This window comes from Pocillopora damicornis, chromosome 11, assembly GCF_964200805.1.
Source record: "Pocillopora damicornis chromosome 11, jaPocDami1.2, whole genome shotgun sequence".
NCBI lineage: Eukaryota > Metazoa > Cnidaria > Anthozoa > Scleractinia > Pocilloporidae > Pocillopora > Pocillopora damicornis.
In genome coordinates, this window is record NC_142680.1 from 10428705 (window position 1) to 10450590 (window position 21886).

At 37.0% G+C, this 21886-nt stretch overlaps 1 protein-coding gene across 1 annotated transcript; it reads right to left on the reverse strand.

Annotated features, from left to right (window-relative positions):
* Positions 1-3073: 3073 nt before the first annotated feature.
* On the reverse strand, positions 3074-21820 carry LOC113684488 (zinc metalloproteinase-disintegrin-like atragin). Its single transcript, XM_089186331.1, has 32 exons — positions 21710-21820; positions 21371-21454; positions 21110-21204; positions 20659-20747; positions 20384-20460; positions 19939-20005; positions 19352-19437; positions 18764-18821; positions 18440-18506; positions 18168-18229; positions 16962-17033; positions 15625-15794; positions 14998-15079; positions 14501-14582; positions 13781-13829; positions 13061-13148; positions 12499-12567; positions 11459-11560; positions 10840-10920; positions 10389-10442; positions 9734-9881; positions 9243-9524; positions 8980-9111; positions 8534-8703; positions 7476-7613; positions 7327-7393; positions 6710-6809; positions 6229-6345; positions 5831-5906; positions 5220-5312; positions 4732-4798; positions 3074-3794 (listed from the first exon to the last, which is right to left on the reverse strand). Exons 3-32 carry the CDS (start codon positions 21189-21191, stop codon positions 3625-3627), a joined length of 2997 nt encoding a protein of 998 aa, XP_089042457.1. The 5' UTR covers positions 21192-21204; positions 21371-21454; positions 21710-21820; the 3' UTR covers positions 3074-3624.
* Between the last annotated feature and the right edge of the window lie 66 nt (positions 21821-21886).

Sequence of the window (21886 nt, forward strand, 5' to 3'; positions counted from 1 at the left end):
CGTGACTGTAATTGTAACTCAGGGGTGATATTGTGAGGAGAAATAAGAAACTAGTTACTCTGAGAGTTCAAAGGCTTTAGGGCTCTGTCCACACTTCTCAGTGAAGGGGTTTAATATTTCCGTCCATGAAAGTTTTTGGGGTGGTTTACAGATCGTTCACAGACTGCATTAACATCAAGAAATAGTTGTGTCACCATAAACGTTCCTACTGGAAAAGCAACAGGGAGGCTAATGGATATAGGATAAATAATCGACTGCTGCAAACTTAGTGCTGATATAAAAAATCACCCGAATACCTTCCCTGTCTTAACATATGGTATACAACACTCGTTAATAAGAGATGTTTCGTTGCTTTCCACATTGCTCAAGGGGTTCTTAATTTCAGAATCCGCTTTACCGCTTGTCGTATGTTAGACTGACGCCAAAAATACATCACAGGGTTAAGGGCAGAATTGAGAAAAAAAGTGTACTGCATAATACTTACAGAAGCCTTTTCTTACGAAAAAACTAGCGACAGATGTTGCAAGGTAGGGAAGGTAAAAAAATAGGAAAAGAAAGTACACCTAAAATGTGGTCATGGCAGATCTTAGCTGTTTAAAGCGCATCCCGTGGTCTGTATTGGCCGACATAACTTGCATCTGGTGAAGGCGTGAGTGAATTTGTGCCTAATGTCGAATAACTACTCTATAAACTTCATAATACGCAAAGAAATTCACGCTTAACAAGACAAAACACTACGATAAGAGCAAGGGCTAGATACAAAGCTGGCACTTGCCACACTTTCGCAATGGAGGAGAAAGCAGACACCGTCCATATCACAGCAACTGCAAGAGCTGTTTTGTTAATGGAGACAAGACTTTTGTACCGTAGATAAAATTTTAGATCAATCATCCAATCCAGGCCGATGGCTGTGACGGTAAGGAAGGACACACCACAGAGACAGACGCAACGTTGTATGTGGTCATAGTAACGGGATATAGTCTATCAAAGTTAACAACCAACTTCCTTAAGGTGTGGAAATAAAGAAAGGTTGGATCAATAACCCTACTGTTAAGTCCGAGACTGCGAGGTTGCACACTAACATTGTGGCAGAAGTGTGCAAAGAGGTTTTTTTCCAGATGGCGACTAAAACCACGCTATTTGTGACAACTATTAGAGGGCTGAGAGGAACTTTTAGTACTATCAGTGAAATATCCAAGGCGGACATACTGTTGTCACACGATCTGTCCGTAGAATCGGGCTTTAAGCTTGTATTCATGTCCATAATGTTGTTCTTTTCCTCTCACTTATAGAGAAGCGAAATTATGTTCATCTATTTTATTTCAAAGGGAGGGGATTTCTCGAGCAGATGCAGGAACCTTTCTTTCTGATGTAAAAGAAGGGGTGGTTTACGAAAAACTGAATCCCAAGTTAAGAGTTTTTCACAAGTCCCAGACACAATTTAAGCCATCCATCAACGGTTGTGAAAGTGTGCAAAATAAGTAACATACAGATACGAAATTTGGCTTAGTTTCTCCCCCACCCCTCCCCCCTCTCTTTACATAGGAAAGCCTGTTGACTATCGACAATACGCCGCATGGACCTAAATAATACATTGTGACTATCAGAACTGAACTCGATCCGAGCAAAGGGGGTAAGCTTCTAAAGAAACTGTAATGCTGCGTCGGTGGGGGATATTACAAGGTAATTATATTGGTTTTAACAAACTGAGTTGATGATGCAAATTGGCCACAGTAATGCCGGAGTTTCTAAAGCTGACGACTCTAACGGTGTGTCGATTCCTTCGTTTAGAAATGATCCTTGGTGCACGAGCATTTATGCAGAATGTGAGCGTTTTAACACAACCGATAAGTTTGAAAGTATTTAAAAGAGGTCCCCCCCCCCCCCACACCGAAAAAAAGGAAGGAACTCAGAGGCCAAAGTTATCTCTGTTTCGTGCAATGAAGATTATTCACAGGCTCCTTACGCCCACAAATTTTCTTCAGTCGTCATAGGAACACAAAAACGAGTCACTTTTCGATTTAAGCAAAAAAAAAAAACGTTTTCAGTTTAGTTGGCAACAAAAACGTGTGCATTGATGTACGTGTCCAAAGGGTTCAAGTGTAGACCACTAAATGAGGGTCTTAATGGGGTTAACTGTCGCCGTAAAACAAAATAAAAATTTAGGGTTTGAAACTGACAAATTTATACTGTTAGTCGTAAGGAAGTTAACCGTAAAATTTTTCATATCAACGATGTGTTACTAAAAGTGTCATAATCTTAAACTGGTATGTACCTTGTCTGGAATTACCCTTGTTGCTTGACTCTTACGGTAAAAGCAAGCGAGTAAATATGTTTCAGAACACAGTCCGAAGTTTTGGCTCGATGATTGGAAACACGATGAAACCGGAAGTGTAATATATATAAAGTAGTGTAGTTTATACCATTATTTCATTGTTATTGATTAATGTTATGCAGGGTGCCATTTTAGTTATGGCTGTTACTCAATAATACTATGGTGTTTCAAAGTGTAGCAAACCTCAGTATCATGTGAGGCCTTACGAGAGCTGCCGCCTGGCTCAATGAACACTATGTATTACCCCGTTTGATTTATTGAAAATAGTTCTATCATGGTATTTCAAAAATAGTTTCCCTTCATATTTCGTAATTTATGATCCTTGGTAATCAACTGCCTCTGTCATTATTCTTTTTCTCGTTTTTTTCCTCTCCTTGTCGCTTTTTTCCTTTCCAGAAGAAGTATTTTTTACAATATATTTCAAACACATGCAATAGGGTTCGCTAAGTTGTTTAAATGATATTTCATGCTGCACGTAAACTAAACAGCAGAGGAATACCCGAGTTAGATAACGACATCTATATTGAACAATAAAATGTGGAGGAGAATGAATGGGTCCCAGGCTTAAACAGATGTTGTTATCCTCGCTCCGCTCTGTTTCCTCTACAACAACTGCAAATCAAGTCACTTTTACTTTTAGAAAATCAGGCCTTTTCCTGAGGAACGCTTGCAGTTCGAGTTTGGGACGGGATATTTTCTTATCCTTGAAAATCCTCAGGGGAGCAACTCACATAGAAATATTATTGAATATTGGTTTTATTACCAAGACTATACTCAGATTAAAGTCAAGATGTAACCCTGAATACTAGAAAATATATATCCCCAAAAATGTTTAAAACTTTTGCACTACACCCCTGGTTGCTGAAGCTTAAATCGTAATTAAAAAATTCATGATTACACGATACAACAATAAATTCTAACATACTATTGGATAAATGAGACTAAAGCTTGTTCTAAAACGTCCATTAATTAGCTTCTTGAATAAAAATTTCCAACTCTATACCAATATTACAGTAAAGATGTAACCCTGAATATTAGTAAAGATATAACCCCAAAATTGTTTAAAGCTTTGCACTACAGCCTTGGCCACTGAAGCGGAGCAGATTACATCATAATTAAAAAAGACATGATTACACGGTACAACAATAAATTCTAACATACTATTGGATAAAAAAGACTAAAGTCTGTTTCTAAAACTTCAGTTGATTAGTTTCTTGAATTAGAATTGCCAACGAGAAGAGTTACAACGTTGATTCTCACCAGTTAAAGTGATGATAGAGCAAAAATGTTTACTTATCACCAAAGAACATATCTTGGTCTTCTTCGTAATCTTTCTCTCGTTTTTCAACTTTTTCGTCGTCTTCATATTCTTCTTCCATCTCATCGTCTTCCTCGCTCATATCGTCTTCATCATCTCCAGATTCTCCTCCTCCTCCTGAGTGTTCGGGATTCTCTTCACCTGTTACCAAGGGAAAAAATAGTTCCACATATATATTTTTACTTCCAAGATCTCATTAGTAGTTCTTCTTAATGTTTGCTTTACTATTCTAGTCATGTTAGTTAGACTCGTCAAGTCATAGTTATCGTATTACAATCAAATATTACAGCAATAAAACATTATCAGAATGTTTCAACTTTTGATTAATCTGTTTTATAGTTTTCATTGAGTGGTTATAATACCGTAACAAAAATTGCAATTCTTACGGCAGTTCTTAGACACGTAATAGGCAGACTTTTTGCAACGAGCATTCAATGCCCACTACTTGCCATTCTTGTTGCCATTACCTCACAGCTTTAATTTTATAAGGAATTCAGTTTAAGGGTAGTCCTCTGAATAATCAGACTGGGTTTGTTTATTATTTTTCCAAATACAGCAAATCATAAACTTTTTTCAGGAAAATCTTGGCTTTATCGGTTTGACTTACAGTTTCTGGACCTATTGGCCTCTATCACTATGTTTTTCGCACATGGACAGTCTACCAAATTTTTAGTGGCCGCACGCAAATGATAATAAATTGAATTCAAAGATTCTTGTATGTAAGAATCACGACTCTATAATGGGTGAAAACTGGCCTTTTTACTGGCCGTTCGGTCGGATTTTGGAGATGCCGACGCTTGATGACAGTCATGTTTGGAAGCGTCGTGTCTTTCTCTGTAGTTTCGCTCGCTCATTTGTATTTTGATATAATTTAAAATGTCAAATTGCTTTTCATCCATCTGCTTTTCACCCTATCTGAGATCTGGGTCATATAAATAAAACCAGGGGACCACTCACCCCAGGTCCCGTCACGTGAAGTCAGTTCTACACAAGGATGTTCGAAGCGCAAGAGATATTAGCAGATATCTCTCACTAAAAAGAAAATCTGAACATCAGAGAAAAAACGCTCGGCTCTCACCTGACTTACAACCGTTTTTGGGATTAAATCCTCCTTGGCAATGGCAAACCTTTTTATTAGTGCAGACCTAGAAACATTTTGTAATGATTATAATTTTAGTTAGAAAATTCTTTATGACTTCAGTGAAATTTCTACATTCGAATTCACATTGCACTGCTTTCCATTCAATCGCATTCACTTCCCAAAAAGACATCAATAGCTTAACTACGCAAGCTTCTATTAAAAGAGTTTCCAAGTTAGAGGTAGAAAAACTTCTGCGAATAATGCTGAGTCAATAACAAATATCAGTTCGTTGAGAATCCACATGATTATTGTTTTCTTCTGACAGCCGTTCATTCCTTTCAAATTACAGACAGCTAAGTGGGAAAAATTGATTTCGCTTGGACGATGGTGTAAAACATTAACTGCGAAGAATTTCCCGGCAAAACCTGGAAAAATTAGCTCCTTTTTTTATGCTTCTCACGAACTCAACATTAAGAATTACCTACCCCTCTTCCTGCACACTCTTTGTTGCCGACCACTGGACACTTGCCAACCAGATTGAGAGAACTTAGTGACTGGCACTTGTTATTGATACACATCTTAAACAGACATAGACAGGAGTAAACTTTCGGACCAAGGTAAACATGTTAACCCGGAAAGAAGGTTCATGGTGTATTAATATACAGCGTATTGTGGAGAGTTGGAATCGTGCGGAGGTTGGATGGACACGAGATAGCAGGCTCACATTTGTTCTTAGAAGAACACCGAAAGCACTCTTCACTAAGTATTAACCCAGAACTTATTTTTGTAAAATTATATTCTCCATGTTCATAGAAATTCTTTTAACATGGAACTCTACTTACTCTTGTGACCTAATGGTTGATGTTCTTCCATACTCTTCTTACGATAAATTGATTGTACAGAAAAATGTTTCCTAATGTGAGATGTAGCGTGGATCATGGTGTATGAAAAGGGTCGGCTTTTCTCTAAAACGGCTTTGTATTCATGAAACAGGAAACGTTACAAGTGTTTGAGATTGTGTTTGGATATTAATTAATAGCCTGCATGACAGGACGAATCCGGAAAGGGTATTAAAAAGAGGGCAATGGTATCGTACCTTATTGCGTCCACATTTTGTTCCTTCTCTTACCATTCCCAGTCCAATACTGTCACCACTTTTCAGTTCTACAGCGCTGTAAGAAGTAAAACCGCGTTTGACTACGTGTTTTTGCATTTGTTGAAAATATGATCCAAAAGTGATGAAACAGTTTTTTTTCCAAATGTTAGTTTTAATGGTTTCGTTTCCAAAGATAGGTAATCGAACAGAAGGCATCTAATGGAAGTTTAAATATGGATTTACTCAAACAAAGAAATTCCTAAGAGTCAAATCGCAAAGACAAAGTAACAAACCACGAGTCTCGCGATTTGAAACTCGTCCTTATTATCTAGCTTACGATAGACACTTTATATGTTGACCCCTTTTTCTCAGAGGAACAAAAAGAAAGTAATACTAACTTGCATTTTTTCCCAGAAGGCAAAATTATTTTTTTGTCTCTGGCCCGTCCATAGTCAACAACAGGTTTTTTTGTGCTATCGTGCGCTTCACATTGCAGCTGGCCGCATAAAACATCCCTTAGAGAAAATATATTAATTAGTTAATGCCAAGGTAAGAACTTGATACACCTCCTTATACAGAAGGTAAGAAACTCGATTTACTAGTTAAAAGGACTTTAATGAAATCCTTCATAGGTCGAGCTTGAAGACTCTTGTTAATGGTTAAATCAGACATTTTCTTATTACTTTTCTTTTTTGCTCATGAAACGAAATCGCTTTTTTAATAAAAGCTTAAGATGCTTCAATATGTAAAACAAGGAGTTGTGTCATCTTCTTTTGACTGTTTATCGAGTGCTCTTTTTGTAGTTTGTAAAGTACACTTGATAAGTTGATTAATTTTCTTAGGAATGGTACTACGCTCACTAAAAAGAATGTCATGTACCTTGCAGCACATCTCTTTTTGGTGTTTGGATCACATGTACCATATCCTCTAGCCTCAGTGTTCAGCTTGTCATAGCATCCCTGGTCAGCGTTTTCGGCGGCTGCAATTGGTCGAGTTAGTATGAAATGAGTTAAGGGGGTAAGTTTTGGAGAAACAGAGGTGCTGCCTCGTTAGGGGTAAAACAAGGTAATTTTGTTCTATCAACCGAGTTGATACTGTAAATTGGCCACAGGTATAGAGTTCAAAAGCTGACGTTTCGAGCGTTAGCCCCTCGTCGGAGCGCAGAAAGACGCCAATTAACTACAATTGAACCGAAAGGCTTTGAGCATCCAAATTTTCTCATTTGAGGGTTTTAGGTCCAGCTCCTGTCGGGTGTACTCGTAGTGTCGTCTATTTAAGTATTTAACTAAAAAACATCATGTTTGAAATAATTCATGTACCTTGAAGAAAGACACCTTTGTTTAGGAAAAAAAACATTGAATTGGCAACTAAAACAGATTGTAGATAACATACAAATACTTAACTAATATTTGATAAATTGAAGTAAAGGCAAACAGTGTTTGTATCAAATCGCTAGGTGACATACAAGGAGAAAAAAAATGGGCATATTTACTTACTAGCTCCCCATAAGTCCTTACACTGAGTGTCAAGAGTTTCGCTGCACTTTCCAAGATAACAAAAGGACTGAGATAGGAAAGAAAACGAGAGTGGTTTTCAGAAGTAGGTAAACAACTGACTGTGAATGATTACAATATCTTTAGCTTACATCGGACTGTTTTTTGTCACCACTCGCAGAGTACGTTTTCCACCGCCGGCCATCAGAACTGTAGTGTAAGAAGAAGCCGGTCACCCAGTAGTACCAGCTTCCACGTCCTTGCATCAAGATTTTACTGACAGTTTTAACCTAAAATTGTAAAAGGACGAAAAGGTAATAAAGAAAAGACCATGTATTAATGTAACAATTAAGATAAAAATGTTTAAGGATGATCAGTTATATTAAGGTAGCTCTGACGGCAGGAGGTGGCTTCGTAGGAGATGACTCTGAAATGATGGTGCGTCAAGCATAATGAATTCAATTTATAACCCGTTACCACTGAATCAACACTGTATGTAAAGCTTTCACCTTTGAGATTTGACAATCGATTACAGTTGGCTGTTTTTGAATATTGTATGACCTCTTGATATAAATCGGGTAATAGAGATTCTTTAATCTCTAGTACAAATTCCAAACTACATTGCAACGCACAAGTCAGTCTAATGAATTTGAGGACAGCTTAGAACAGAATGCAAGATTCCATTGTAAAAGCCGCCTTAGAGTATCAAAGATTCTCATAGTTAATTATTTACCTCGTTAAAAAATGAAAATTCTACTACAAAAAAATACTTTAAACGCATAACAAAAAAAAGATTATTGCGATAAAAAGTTAGCGCTGAACTTATCGTAAAAAAAAACTGACAGTGTCAGACTATTGCTAATGTTAAAAGGTAGTTCATAGAGCGACAAACTCGAATGAAAAATGAATTCTTAGAAGTTTCTTTTCGATTAAAGGGACAACAAGTGTTCGATAATCAACATTTCTCAAAGGCTTGTTGCAAGAACGAAACGATACAAAGTCCAAAATAAACTAAATTATATATATATATATATCCTCAAAACTTTTAAACAAGAACTAAATCATGAGTTTCCTTACGATATTGTCAAGGGTAATAACTTAATTTACTTAGGCGCTTGTGCTGAGTAAACTTCTCAATATCTTTCCTTATATTCTGTTTTTGCATTGTTCTCAAACTATCTGACTATTCTTATCTACTATCAAAACGTACGTTTCCCAGGTCAACTTGTAGATATTCAGTTTTGCTTTTGGCTTCGGCACACCAGTAGTTTTTTCCTTTGAGCCTTGCATAATAAGCGAATTCTTGACCTCTCACTGAAGAAGCAGTAATCTGACGGTCTTTGATTTCACCGTTCTGCATTCCAAGTGGCTCCACACAATCTATAAGTATACGATTTATTACCATGTACTGTGTTGAAAGGAAAGTATATGCCAATTTTCTTAACTCGAAGTTAAGTTCTTGATAAAATTGGATGCTATGGATAGGATATAAGGCGCCAAGAGGGGCCAGTGTCTCTCCCACACAGCAAAACAGGGCCCGCCCAGTGTTTGAAAGAGGACCTTTTCTCAGTATATAAACCGTAGCGTTAACCACGTGACCACCGCTTTTCCTGCAACTTATACTTAAAAGATGTGGTATGTGGCGAGAAAATTTACCTTGTTTCCCGAACCACAGTTGTAGTCTCTGCACATCGCATCCAGACCACAGTACCATCTGTCTCCCGTTTCCTGGCCAGGCTCCAAAAGTATGAATACAACTGCCAGATTTAACGTGCTTTAAAGATCGCCCTATCAAGTGCACAAACAAACAAAACAACTAGCCATCAGAAAAAAAAAAAAAGAATGCAATTAATTGAAATTCCCTCAGGTTGGTAAGCGGTGAAAATTTTAAAAGGTAATATGCATTTCTTCGGACTTACCTACGGTTCGTACTAATTTCGAGTCTGCAACTTTACAAGTCCTGCTGACAACAATCTTTGCACCATTATGAGTCCCGCCATTTTCGGGACAGACCAATTTCCCACTGCAGGCGTGGCGTAACAATCCGTCTTTGAAAATGAATTGAAAATGTCTCTCTGAGCACCTGCTACCGGTTACAAATATGATGGGGTCGTTGTCACGTGGGGAACAACTCTTGCTTGATGGAGTCAGACAAAAGTCAAGGTTGTATGACTTCAACGGTGTAGGGGCAGTTGGATTTGCTGTAAAAACGAGCGTAAAGAAACATGTTAAAATAGAATGGTTATTTGACTTCCGGACCCATGTTTGCGCTATCTTTAGTCTTCCTATTTTAACTCAGAGGACATTGCACTGTTGATCTTCATGGTTTACAGAACACGTCATGGCACAATGACCACAAGTGTCTGGTATATACTCAACAACGTTGAGTAGAATTGTAGCATACCATTACCTTCACCCGCAGAACATCCCATGAAGTCGGTTCTTAGACAAGGCCAGCCATGCCAGTATTGAGGATTGATACGAAGATATCGAGCGTTGACCATAGGGTTCAAGTCCCTTGCGACTACACCATAGAAGTTAGTGTTTCCATGTATAACCTTCAAGTAATTTCAGAAAAAAAAAAATCAATGATTAACACAAGGACTTTCCGCAAAGAAATTAAAATGTAACTCGTAGGTGGCAAAATTTATCTTCACAACCCAAAGTATACAGACTCAGCGGTGCTCACCGGCTTTTAGTGAAGCGAGTTAGATGTACACGGATTTAAAAGAAAAACAGCAAAGAGAAGTAAAGATAAATCTGTTTTTTTCATGCTATGAATTACTTGGTTTTTGTCCAAACCATTCTCGTGGAAATAAGCAAACGAGAAGAAAAATTGCAGAGGAAAGGAATCGCATCGAAGACCGACGAGATCAAAGCAAAATTAAAGGAAGGTGACGAGTAGATGGTAGTATTCTTCGTTTGAAATGAGTGCTGGTCACCTAGTTATGCACATTACTGGTAAATTAATAATATTTAAAGGCAGAACTTAGTGGCACTTCTGTAAAAGTGAAAAACGTTTTGCACTATGTAACATGCTATCTCTCTGATCATGAGAAACGTACGGTTTTCGCCTGGCTGCATGGATATCCATTAATGATGTAAGTATCCTCAGGACACTGAAAGAGTGAGAGTGATCAACTGTGAAGCTTCTTAAGCTTGGCAATTAAACAATATTGGGATTTGCTCTATCTTTTATCGATATTAAAACCCAAACTATGTTAGACATGAGTGATACACTAAGACACTGACTCCTACGCTATTGTACAGGTATTGTGATTTAAAGATTCACACGAACGGCTGGTGGTAACCTCGGCAGGTGAATTGATAAAGTTATGCACATAAATTTGCAGCTAACATTCTGACAATTTCTGGCGCCGTGTGTTCGTTTTATTTTGCACATAACAAATAACATATAATAACAATAAAATATTCTTACAAACTCATACTTGATAGCTACTACTCGGTGGTTTTTATGACACAATAATTTCTGAGTCAAATTCTCTATTTGCTTACGTCTCTTGAGGAACCAGTGCAATATTCTGGAACATCACAATCAGTTTGGACTCCACGACATAACGTTCCTCGTTTCTTAAACTAAACGAGAGTCAGAATACGCCGTTAGATCGCGTAAAGCACAAAGAACCATAAGCGTCAAGGATGAAACACTTTGATTTATCTGTTATAATTATTTTGGATCCTATACCACGCATTTATAGCGAGAAAATTGATCCTTTAGGCAACTGAAAAAACGGTATTTCTTCCTATGGTGTAGTTTCTTATTTTCTTCCGCAAGTATACCCTAAAAATATAAAGTGCGTTTGCTGTCTAACCGTACAGGTGCGCCCGTGTTATCGTATTTTCATTCATAATCAAAAGAAGTAGATAATGTTTTGACCTGTGGATGATAATCAAGTAAAGAAAAGCCCTTGCACGTGAGCTGCAATTGAGGTAATACCAGAAAAAGATGAATATACAATCCAGACCAATATTCTACTATTCTTCTAGGGCACTTTTTCACAGCAGCTGTTGTCAGTTCAATGTCTATAGCCCTTCTTTAAATTTCATCCAACACTCAACGCTTCTCAGTTTCATGAGCCCGTAATATTGAAGGGATTATTGATTATTTTGTTACCTGGCAGTTCTTGCAGCATGAGTGATGTAAGTCACTGCACTGTGATTCCTTTTTAAGGACGCAGTTGTGAGGTACACAGCAAGGATCTTTGGCCTGGCACATCTGAGGAGATTAAAAACCGTTTTCATCATTCCTGATCGTGTCCGAAGAATGAACGTTGTCACGTCGTGAAAGTAGTCAGCTATTGTAAGTGTTAGACAATTTAACCCTTTAACTCCCAAGATCTCATTTGTAATTCTCCTTACTGTCTGTCATATACTTCTTGTGGTGTTAGGATTTGGTATTTGATCAACTAAAAATCGCCTAGTTAACATTTTTCCTTATTCTCATCACTTGTCTGCTTGATATTGTAAGGATAAATTCTTCTTGGTCGCCCATGGGAGTTACAAGGTCAATATGTCCTTACGATGACATTAGCCTTTGCAAAGAAATTACAATAAATCCCAAGCTAAAGCAATTTAAATAAACACAAAGCAATTTATCGCAAATGCTTTCAGAACAAAATCTTTGAACCCGAACTCTCTAAAAAGGAATATTTCTCAGATCATTACCATTTCTACTAAAGAATTCATCATTTTTATGAAATTTCGTTGTGAAGTATACAACTGGGGTATCGGTTGCTAGGGTGATGAGATATAGCGTCTTAATATGAAACCATTATCTATCAACATTTAGAAAAAACTCTCCTGGCCAACCTCTTGTTTTAAATGTTGCTCGATTATGAGCCATTGAGTTTCACGCGAGCTAGTCCTTTTTTTCTCTCTGAGAGTAGTTATTTCCCAACAACGAAAGTTCCGGTTCGCTAAAAGTTGATGCAACTCTCATTTTAACCTTTTCATTCAAACGATCCAAAAAACAATTGACTGCCACACATTTTCATGATATTATCCCAGAGAATTTGATACTAAATCAAGCAATTTCCCCTGGTTGATGTTTTTCTCTCTTATCATCACCTTTCCACTTGAAAATCTATTAAAATATTAATGAGAAATCCCCTTATGGTCGACTATATTATTTGCCATTCATGCAACTTTACAAACCTCAGGGGTACCGCAGTCGCACTCCTCTCCTTTCTCGCGTATGCCATTTCCACAATAACTGTTGTAGGCCTAAAGGAAAATCAAACGAACCAACAGCCTTAATATGTTCTTCTAGCTACTGAAGTGCATATTTTAACCACAATCGAAACCGAATCAGTTAGCAAAAATGAGAATTTCAAATAACATATTTTCTGACATATAATTTGCCATACCCATGTTTGTGACAGTTACATCCAAATTTTCTACATTTAAGCCCTTAAGTATCATCGTAAGGCTAACCAAATTTTGATTGAAAAATGAGTTCCTTGTATGAAAGGACTTCGTTACATAGGGGATACCTTTATTTTGTCGAAATTCTGAGTAAAGTTTGCATCACTATTCCAGGAGTTACCTGGTTTACTTTGTTAGGTTGCAGAGCGCTATTTCTATCGCCAGAGCCGTTTTAAAAAGTTCTTCAAAGGTGACCCTTTTAATGAAGGAACTCCTTAAAAGGTCGATAATCTTAGTATTAATTATCGTCCAAAATATCCCCCCTCCCCTTTCTCTGGTTTGTTATGGTTACCTTGTAAGTTGGTACGTTGTACAAGCATGCATCATTGACCTTTTGAAGCGATTTAAGGCTGCAATCCGAAAATCCTGGAAGTCGAGACCTGAAATCAATATTGGGGGAAATTTCAATAAATGATTGTAAATGTAGCAGATATGTACACATCACCTACTCAAGAAAAACATACAACTACGATGGATTTCGTCTTTTACTTTAATTGCTCCTCTGCTTTCGTCCAATTTTTTTGTAAGATTTTATTTGTATTCAATAGTATTTTATTGACTGAGTTTCTGTATGATGTTTTGTCGAATAACTCAACATAAGCACTCCGTGGAAGAAAGAAAGAGTGGTTTACCTTCATTGTCATTGAATACTATGACAATAAAACAAATCGCAATAAAAATTGACGGTATTATTAAGGTGAAACTAAGTTATAATAATAACACACTCTTTATATAGAGCGTTATTTCTATCGCCATCCAATAGTACTTTATAATGACTGGAGTAAACATAAAGTGCTTGAAAATCCCAACTGGCTGGGGGCAGACCAGTTGGTTATTTACACAGCGCAGCTGAGGAGTTGAGCTCGTGGCGACCGAGAACAAATCCAGTAAATGGTGGGGTAGAGGACTTGAACCTGGGACCACCAGATTTCAAGTCCAGCATCCTAACCAATCGGTCACACCAAGTAATTTAAGTGTATCTCATTGCCAGATGTTTCAGAGAATGACCTACCTGGTACTTCCCATGAAACAGCCTCGTGAAGTTAAGCACTTGCAGGTCCCTGCATTTTGACGAAAGGTTGTGTAAATTAGAAAAAAATAACAATAATAACTGGTAAGGTGAACAATTTAACAAAATAAGTAGCTAAGAACTGTAAAATAGTTTTTAAAAAATCGAACACTACTGAATCAAAATTTCTTTTTGGGTATTGCGAGAATCTGTATCAATACTTAAGGTAATTTAGTGTTAACAACTGGGTTGAAAACGTAAATTAGCCACCGCAAAGGGTAAAAAAGCTGACGTTTCGAGCGTTAGCCCTTCGTCAATCGCTCTGACGAAGGGCTAACGCTCGAAACGTCAGCTTTTTTACCCTTTGCGATGGCTAATTTACGTTTTCAACCCAGTTGTTAACACTAAATTACCTGCTATACTCTCCCACCGACGCAGCACCACAGTTTCTTTAGAAACTTACCCCTTTATTCAATACTTAAGGGTTGGATTAGATTTGTGTAAAACACAAACAAATTTAGGTTTAAATCTAAAAGTTGTATTGCTGCCTCCACATCTGACATTAGACCCTGTAGGTTTCGTGTGAATTTTCATGTTTTCTTAATTTTCATACGCAACTCTAAGCGAAGATCATTCTACAGCTATTTGCGATTAGAAAAGCTCTCTTTTGTCAAGATAATCGAGAAAAAATGAATTTGATTTAAAAAGTTTCACAATTCTTACCAGTATCGTGATTGAACCCAAAGTTGTGACCCAACTCATGAGCAACAATTACATAAGGACCAACACTACTGCTATAAGACCACTACGAAAAAAATATTTACCATTAACCATATGTCGATCTTTAAATTCTAGGATGAGTAAGAAATCTCTTTATACTACGTTTGAGCATGCCCCTACCAGCGTAATTTAAGCTTAGAAAAAGCCAAAGCCGGCGCCACTTTAGGAAGTATTTCGTTTGAGTGCTGTAAATCCAAACATATCGTAATTACTACAGCCAATCAGAAAAAGGGAAAGATCACAGGGGACCAAAGGGAAAGCAAAGTCAAAAAAGCAATTTGTCTGAAGCGCGGGAAAACGGCAGGGATCAAATCATGACTAATACTTCTTTTGCCTCTGTTTGATCGAGATTGGCGTTGAGATTGGCGATAGTATTCTAAAGGATTTCAGGACATAGTGAGGCAAAAACAATGCAATTCATATTTCTTCGCATAACTTACGGCGTTGATAGAGTTTGAATTTCCGCCACACATCGAATTGACCCATGCTAGACCAGCAATATTCGGGGGCCAACCTTTGTGACTGAAAAAAAAAATTGAAGCGAGATAAACCTGGAAAACTTATTTTCCTCGACGACTGAGGTATAAAGCAAAGTTCACGAGACCGGCCAACGACAAAAAGCGAACTTTTTGTTGTCTACTGTTTACCATTTTCCTCGATAAATACTCCTTGTTCAATACCCACGGATATTTTGCGCGTTGCCCGGCTTTTTGTCTGAGCCCCGTAGGGTAGTATAGTATATGCGTAGTATTACATTGATCTCCGATAAGTTTCAAAACAAATTAATGATCTACCACACAGCTGGCAAGACACGGAAGTTTTCGTTCTTCTTGGCAATCAAGCGACATTGGATGATAGAGGGTTAACTGAGAAGAATATTTTTTTGAGGTGAAGGACACTATGTTCTAGATCATGTGTTGTAACTCAAACCACTCCCATCGATCTTTTGAGATTCCTGGTGGTTTTCAGAGGATTTTACTCTTTTAAAAGGTTTCTCCTCTAATCGGAAGACGTTTTTGAGTTGGGAAGTGTGAATAAAAAAATTTCGTTAGGATGAAAAATTTTACCTTAGTAAAAGAGCGTTGTCATGAGGGAACCTTTTCACCAAATGTTTATTTCGATAGGCCCTGAAATTGCGTAATTCATTCTTTGCATTTCTCACACGCCCGAAAGGATCTCTGTTTGTCCAGATTTCCAAGTACTTCAGAACTATCCTGATGTTGATTCGCTGGTAGATCTTTACAAGAGACAAAAAATCAAAAGATATTTAGTTGGTAAATAATTAATTCATTCTTTTATTAACTTTTGATATGTTCAGCACCATTAGGGAAATCTAAGCAATAAGAAGAATTGCGTAGTGACTGTGTACTTATCGACAACAAAATCAAGTCAGATCAAACAATAGTGGAAATAATTCTTTCTTGCTTGAAAAATGCATTGATAATGTAGGGACAGTTTCGTTTTTGGTCATCTCTGGGATTGAAAGAGTTAATCTATACAAAGACAGGGTGGATCTGGGAGGGCTTCAGGAGGTACCCACCCCCCGGAGATATAACGGATAAGAAAACTAGCACGAAATATAAATAGGACTATGGTACGACTTCATCCTGAACCTTGATCACCCGCAAGCGAGGGCAGTTTAACTTCATAAATTTTATAATCTATCCTAAATGGTTGAAGAAGTTTAAATGGTCAAACTACTTTAAATGCAGTTCAACTTCACAAATTGCGCAATCCATCTCAACTGGCTGAATGAGTTAAAAATCATGATCCCATCCTGGAAAATTTTGAAATTCTGACACAGGGCATTCAGAGTCACCATTACATTCTGATGAACCATGTCTTTTAAGAGTGACCAAGGCAAAACTTCTCCTTACACCATCAATACAATATCAATCAATCATCAAGCAGACAAGTGATGAGAATAAAGAGAAATATCAATCAGAGCATTATACGTTGATTCATTACCAAAGTCTCCGAACTAACATCATAAGAATTGCATAGTACACAGTAAGGAGAATTACTAGAGCGATCTTGGGAAAGAGAAATCAAATAGCTGTCTTAATTCACATCATTGAAAGCGTTGTGATTTGTTTTAATTTCAGCTTTGTTTTAAATAGCTTGAAAGAAATTGAAACTTTGTATTCAATGCCAAAGGTATACTTTATGTACATCATGTTCGTATCTTCATAGACATTTCCAACCAAAATCTGATGTTTTCCTTCGAAATACGTATTTTCTGTAAAGGTCAAGCACCTCTAAACAAAATTGCCCAATGACTTACTTATTTTTCGTAGATTAACCGACTAAGTTAAACACTTTTTTCTTTTCCTTCTGATAAAAGATGATTAAAGAAATGGCTTGAAAGAAGGAAAGCTAGGGTAAAGCTCCAAAGATAACTTACCGCATCAACAGTGTTTACTAATGTTATGACTCGATCTTTGATGACATTTTTATCCCTGTTATATTTCTGGTACTGTTGAAAGCAGATAACATGATCATTGTGGGGAAATTCAAGTTTTAGGTCAATTATCAGAACATTTTTGAGTTCGCGAACTCTAATAACCCTTGAAAAAACAAACAAACAAACAAACAAACAAATAACGTTAACCTGGTCATCGAAAGATTTTGAGGTGTAACTGAAGAACAAAATTTCCTCCTTTGCCTTATTTCCCAGATATAGGAACAGGAGAAAATAACGCGCCTTTAAGGAGAGACAGAAACCCAGTAGGGTAGGCAGGGATTACGCGGTTGATCCAAGTTTTAATCTACAAATTTAATTGTCTAAGATTAGACTGTATTGATTGGGTGAGTGAGGGAGTTTGGCTTCATAACTAAATCTAGGTAAAATTGAAGGTAAAGGTGAGGATAAGAGCAGTTGATCTGATAATCAGCCTAAGAAGCAAAGCATTTATCTGTTGTAATAAACAGTACTTACCATTTCATTGTCAACACAGATGAAAATTTCGGTGTATCGCGTCTCATCAGTCGTCAGATATTTCTTGTAGAACTCATCAATATGACCTGATATCTTACGTCTCTACTGGATCTAAACCAAGATAATCAAACACGGTTGTTTAGAGTAGTGATGAAAATTGTTTTTACTTTTTGCTCTTACTCAAAGAACAGTTTTTAGTTATTATCAATTTCAGTTCCAAAGATATAAAATTATATTTATTTACTATAAAAAAGTTTCGGTATTTTTTCTTATTTTTTAACTAATCAAAGTAGGGTTGGTCATTGAGGTCAGAGAGTGTAAGATTGAGAAAGTATTACTTAATTATACGCTAATCTACGTGTTTTTTTTCTCTTTCGTCTTTTTTTTTCTATATCACCTCACGTCTTTTGCCATTTCGCTGTTCATAATACCTTGATCATAACGATCTGCCAAACTTGACCTTCCATTTCTGATCCCGAACTGAAAATTTAACTCTTCAACACTTGTCATTGATTTTGACAACCCTGGTATATTCTCAATTTCATGACTAGAAGCTTACTTTATTTTCTCACCTAAGATGTCATACAAACTTGCCTTTTACCTATTTCACCATTTAATAATTTGTTTGTTTATTTATTTATATATCTCGTTGTCTAAATAGTGACCACCTACCCTCGCAATTGGCGCAAAAGTTTCGTTTAAGGAATGGGAGTCTGCTTGAATGTCGTTGTTTCCTGAAGAAAGAAAAAAATGGTGAGTATCAAACGTACCAACCGCTATAAACATGACATCACAAATAAGTACAGCATCTGTTGGGAATTTTTCTGAGGCAGTAAATTTCTTCAAGTAGCAAACAACAACATATGAAACCTTTTTAAAGAAGTTTTGAAGCAAAAAAAAGGCGCACCGATTGAATGTTATGTTTTCGCAATGAAATGATTTACCACACTTATGGAAGATTTCTTGGGACTCGTCTTCTTCGGCTCTACTGACTCTGTGAATTCCATTTCCCTGAAATTTGATACAATAACGATTTTAAAGAAAACGAGGTAAAAGGGAAGCACATTTTGAGCGACACGATTCACTTGAATAAAAACGTAAGTTACTACAGAGATTTAGCGTGAAAATAACAATCAGCATTCGCCAAAAACAATACAGACAATGAGAATTTTCATAATGTTGTGTATAGGAAGGTGAAGTGATGAAAATTCTTGAACACTTTATCTGCATTCTACTGATGTTACGATTTGTATTTTAGTTAAACTTGCCTCGTGTCCAGTCTCAGGTATAATATAAAACGTTTCATGGCCATCACCTATCATGCCTCTGAAAAAACAACATTGATATTACTCATTTCCATATCAAGAAATTTTCAATTAATACGGAAGCAATTCAGCATTTCATTGGGTTTTCCTTTCAACGATGTGTGATTGAAAGTGAGTTATTCACTCACGTTTTTCGACGCCTCAAACAGTGTACTTATTTCTATTTTGCGTTCTCGTTGGCTTAAAGTGATGTTGACCTTTATCAGCTGTTTTAGTTGCTTTGACGATGGTTTTAAAAAACGCGACTGAAAAGCTCCCTAGTGTATGCATTAGCAACCGACACAACATAACATTGTCAATTCCTTGTTTCTTTACTCTCAGGCTGCTTGCAGTAAATGAAACAAATCAAGATAAAAAGTCAGGCCTTTTCTCCACGCTTCTTATAAAGTATAAACTCCATGGACTAGTATCCTGTTTGCTATTACGAGCTTTTTGTCTTCACATTTGTAAAACGTACATAGCATCTAACTTATCTAGTGAAGATGTCATGCTTGAAATGCGTTATACAGTAAACCAGCGATAAAACCTCACCTCAGCCCATTACAGGTATTCAGAACAACGCGGGAATCTTTCATTCCACGTATGATGCCTTGATAGTGACAATGATCGTTATCATCCTGAGAGAGAAATGCATACGATGAACATAATGTTGGATGGCCTTCACTCCTCTCCCACCCCACCCTCTTATCTGAAATTCGTATTTTTTTCAAGCATGCTAATGTCTTTTATATAAAGCTTAATACTCACCTTTAAATTGACGGATCACCACCAAACGTTTAACACATTTGCTAATGTAGATAGAGTTTGATATTATCGATATTTAATCAACTGGCAGAGAGAGAGATTGCATTGGCATTTATACCATAAATTGCTGTTAGCTACCTTCTGAATCAGAGCGATGCTAAGCATCGATATTTTCAGATTTTCAACCAGCAAAAGAGACAGAGATGCAGAACCCAACTACTTGGTGTTATTATGAGGAATGTGTTTTGTATTTTTATTTGTAGAAAAAGCTTTCGTCCAAAAAGGCCTCTGACGCGATTTGCACATGGAAGCAAACGTTTACGACTGTATGATCAACCTTGTGTTTTCTTATATGTTCTATAACTTATACCTACCTCTTGTATGACCTCTGATCCATCATTTTCGAACGTGCGAACGGCGAATGATGAAGGAATTAGTTCTCTAAAGGAGAAGCAAAATAATGAGACATGTTGATATATTAATATACATGAATCAGATCCACACCTAAGAACATAATGGGACTGTAAGTGAATGAAAAGAGAAAACAAAGAAATAAATAGGTATAATATTATGTAAAATGATGAAATGAGCGAGCCAAACGATGACATAAGAAATGAAATGAAGGACAAAAGAAAATAACAACTAGCGAACAAATACACGAATAGGCAAGTAAATTTCAACGATCTTGTAACCATAGATCTTGTTAATAGCATGAAAATAGAATAACAAAATAAATTACTATTCGTCTCCTTCTTACTTATTTATTTCAAGAGTCTGATTCAGTGAAAAAACGTAACATAGGTTGGTCAACAAACATACTTGTTTCGTTTAACATCTAGGGTCCAGTCCTTGTCAAAAGCAGTCAATCGATAAGAGGCATCATCCACGTGACCTCCCTACAACAACGTAACACGAAATTATTATTCATCAAAATGTCTTTATAAAGATCAGTTGTCCAATGTTATTGTTATGTCAATGCATAATATTTTTTGTTAAATAGTGGGCTGAATGGATCACTTGCATCACAGTCAAAAGTGCATCCAAAGTACGAGTAAAGAACCAAAAAAAATAACGTGAAATTGAACGAAAACAACCTTTTCCGAAGTTGAGAGGTCTTGTTTCTCCCGTCTACCGTCTACTCGTTCAGGGCGGGTGAGTTGATGGCTGATATCCTTTGCCTCACCTGAAAATGTTAGCAATATCAGTTGCGAGCTGAGATTCAAAAGTACTTAAAGCCAAGAGAAAATTAAAATATTACATTTACATCTTAAAAACACGATAAATAGGGCGTATTTCGATCAAATGTCATAACACCAAACCCAAAAAGCTGCAGCCACGAATCACAAGAAAGGAACTAACTAAGGGGATCAAGAGAGAATTCATAGAAAAGATACGCAAACTAGCTGAAGTCGGAAAACGAGAGTGACCAAATGGCGACTGCTTTAAGTGTGAAATAAATCTTGGTAAATCACAAAGCAAAAGAAGCAAAACCAATGTCATCCATAATTACTTTAAAATTGCTCTAAACTGTGAAAGGAAACCTACCTTCTTGAATCGAGCTTGCGTTATGCAATAACAGCAACAACGCCCAAACGATCAGTGATCTAGCCATTGTCTGTTTAACCATAGTCTCCCCTCGTCTTTGAATGGAAAAATTAAAAAGAATTTTTTCAAAAGAAGAGATTGTCCAGAGTGTAATTTGGATGCCTAACACTAGCGCAATGCTTTGAAATCGAATGAGGAAAACTTCAAACAGGTTGCATAACAGGAGAAATGGCGACAATCAAAGATAAACTTCTTACGTACCTCTTTCACGGCGGCGAAAATCTCGAAAAACCAAGAAAATCGTGGCTTACTCCACAGTGGGTTTTTTCTTCGGTCTTTATTTCCCTTTTGACAAAGAGAAAATCAAAATTAATCATTTAAACACCCAGGATTAACTAACAGATGGTTTTTCAATCACTGAATTAAATGTATGACGTGTCAGGGATGGGGATGGTTTAGGCTTTTCCTGCAATTCCAAAATTCCCCTTTTTTCCTGCAGGTTCAGCTCAGCAAAATTAAACTAGTACTAATCTTTAAGGCTGAAGTTCAGAAAAGAGAAATAAGAAAAGGTACTGCATTAGTCGTGCAGTATGTACGTACCTCGAAATTCCCTCGGTCCGACTATCCAACTAAAGCTGTGAACCTCTCGAGATAAGCGCAAGGGAGAAGTGAGCTTCACCAATAAACCTACACCCAGAAAACCCCTTTTCGGATCACGTGACTATGTGGGTTGCCCAGACTTCTTACAGACCGAGTGACGCATTCCACGGCCTAGCG

Bases quoted from the DNA above. Each gene is read 5' to 3' on its own strand.
- LOC113684488 (XM_089186331.1), bottom strand. From the start codon at position 21,191: ATGGTTAAACAGACAATGGCTAGATCACTGATCGTTTGGGCGTTGTTG. The intron at 10,443-10,839 runs GTAAGCAAATAG...TCACTCTTTCAG, and splicing joins GCACTGGTTCCTCAAGAGAC to TGTCCTGAGGATACTTACAT. The intron at 7,394-7,475 runs GTAAGCTAAAGA...TTCCTATCTCAG, and splicing joins GTGACAAAAAACAGTCCGAT to TCCTTTTGTTATCTTGGAAA.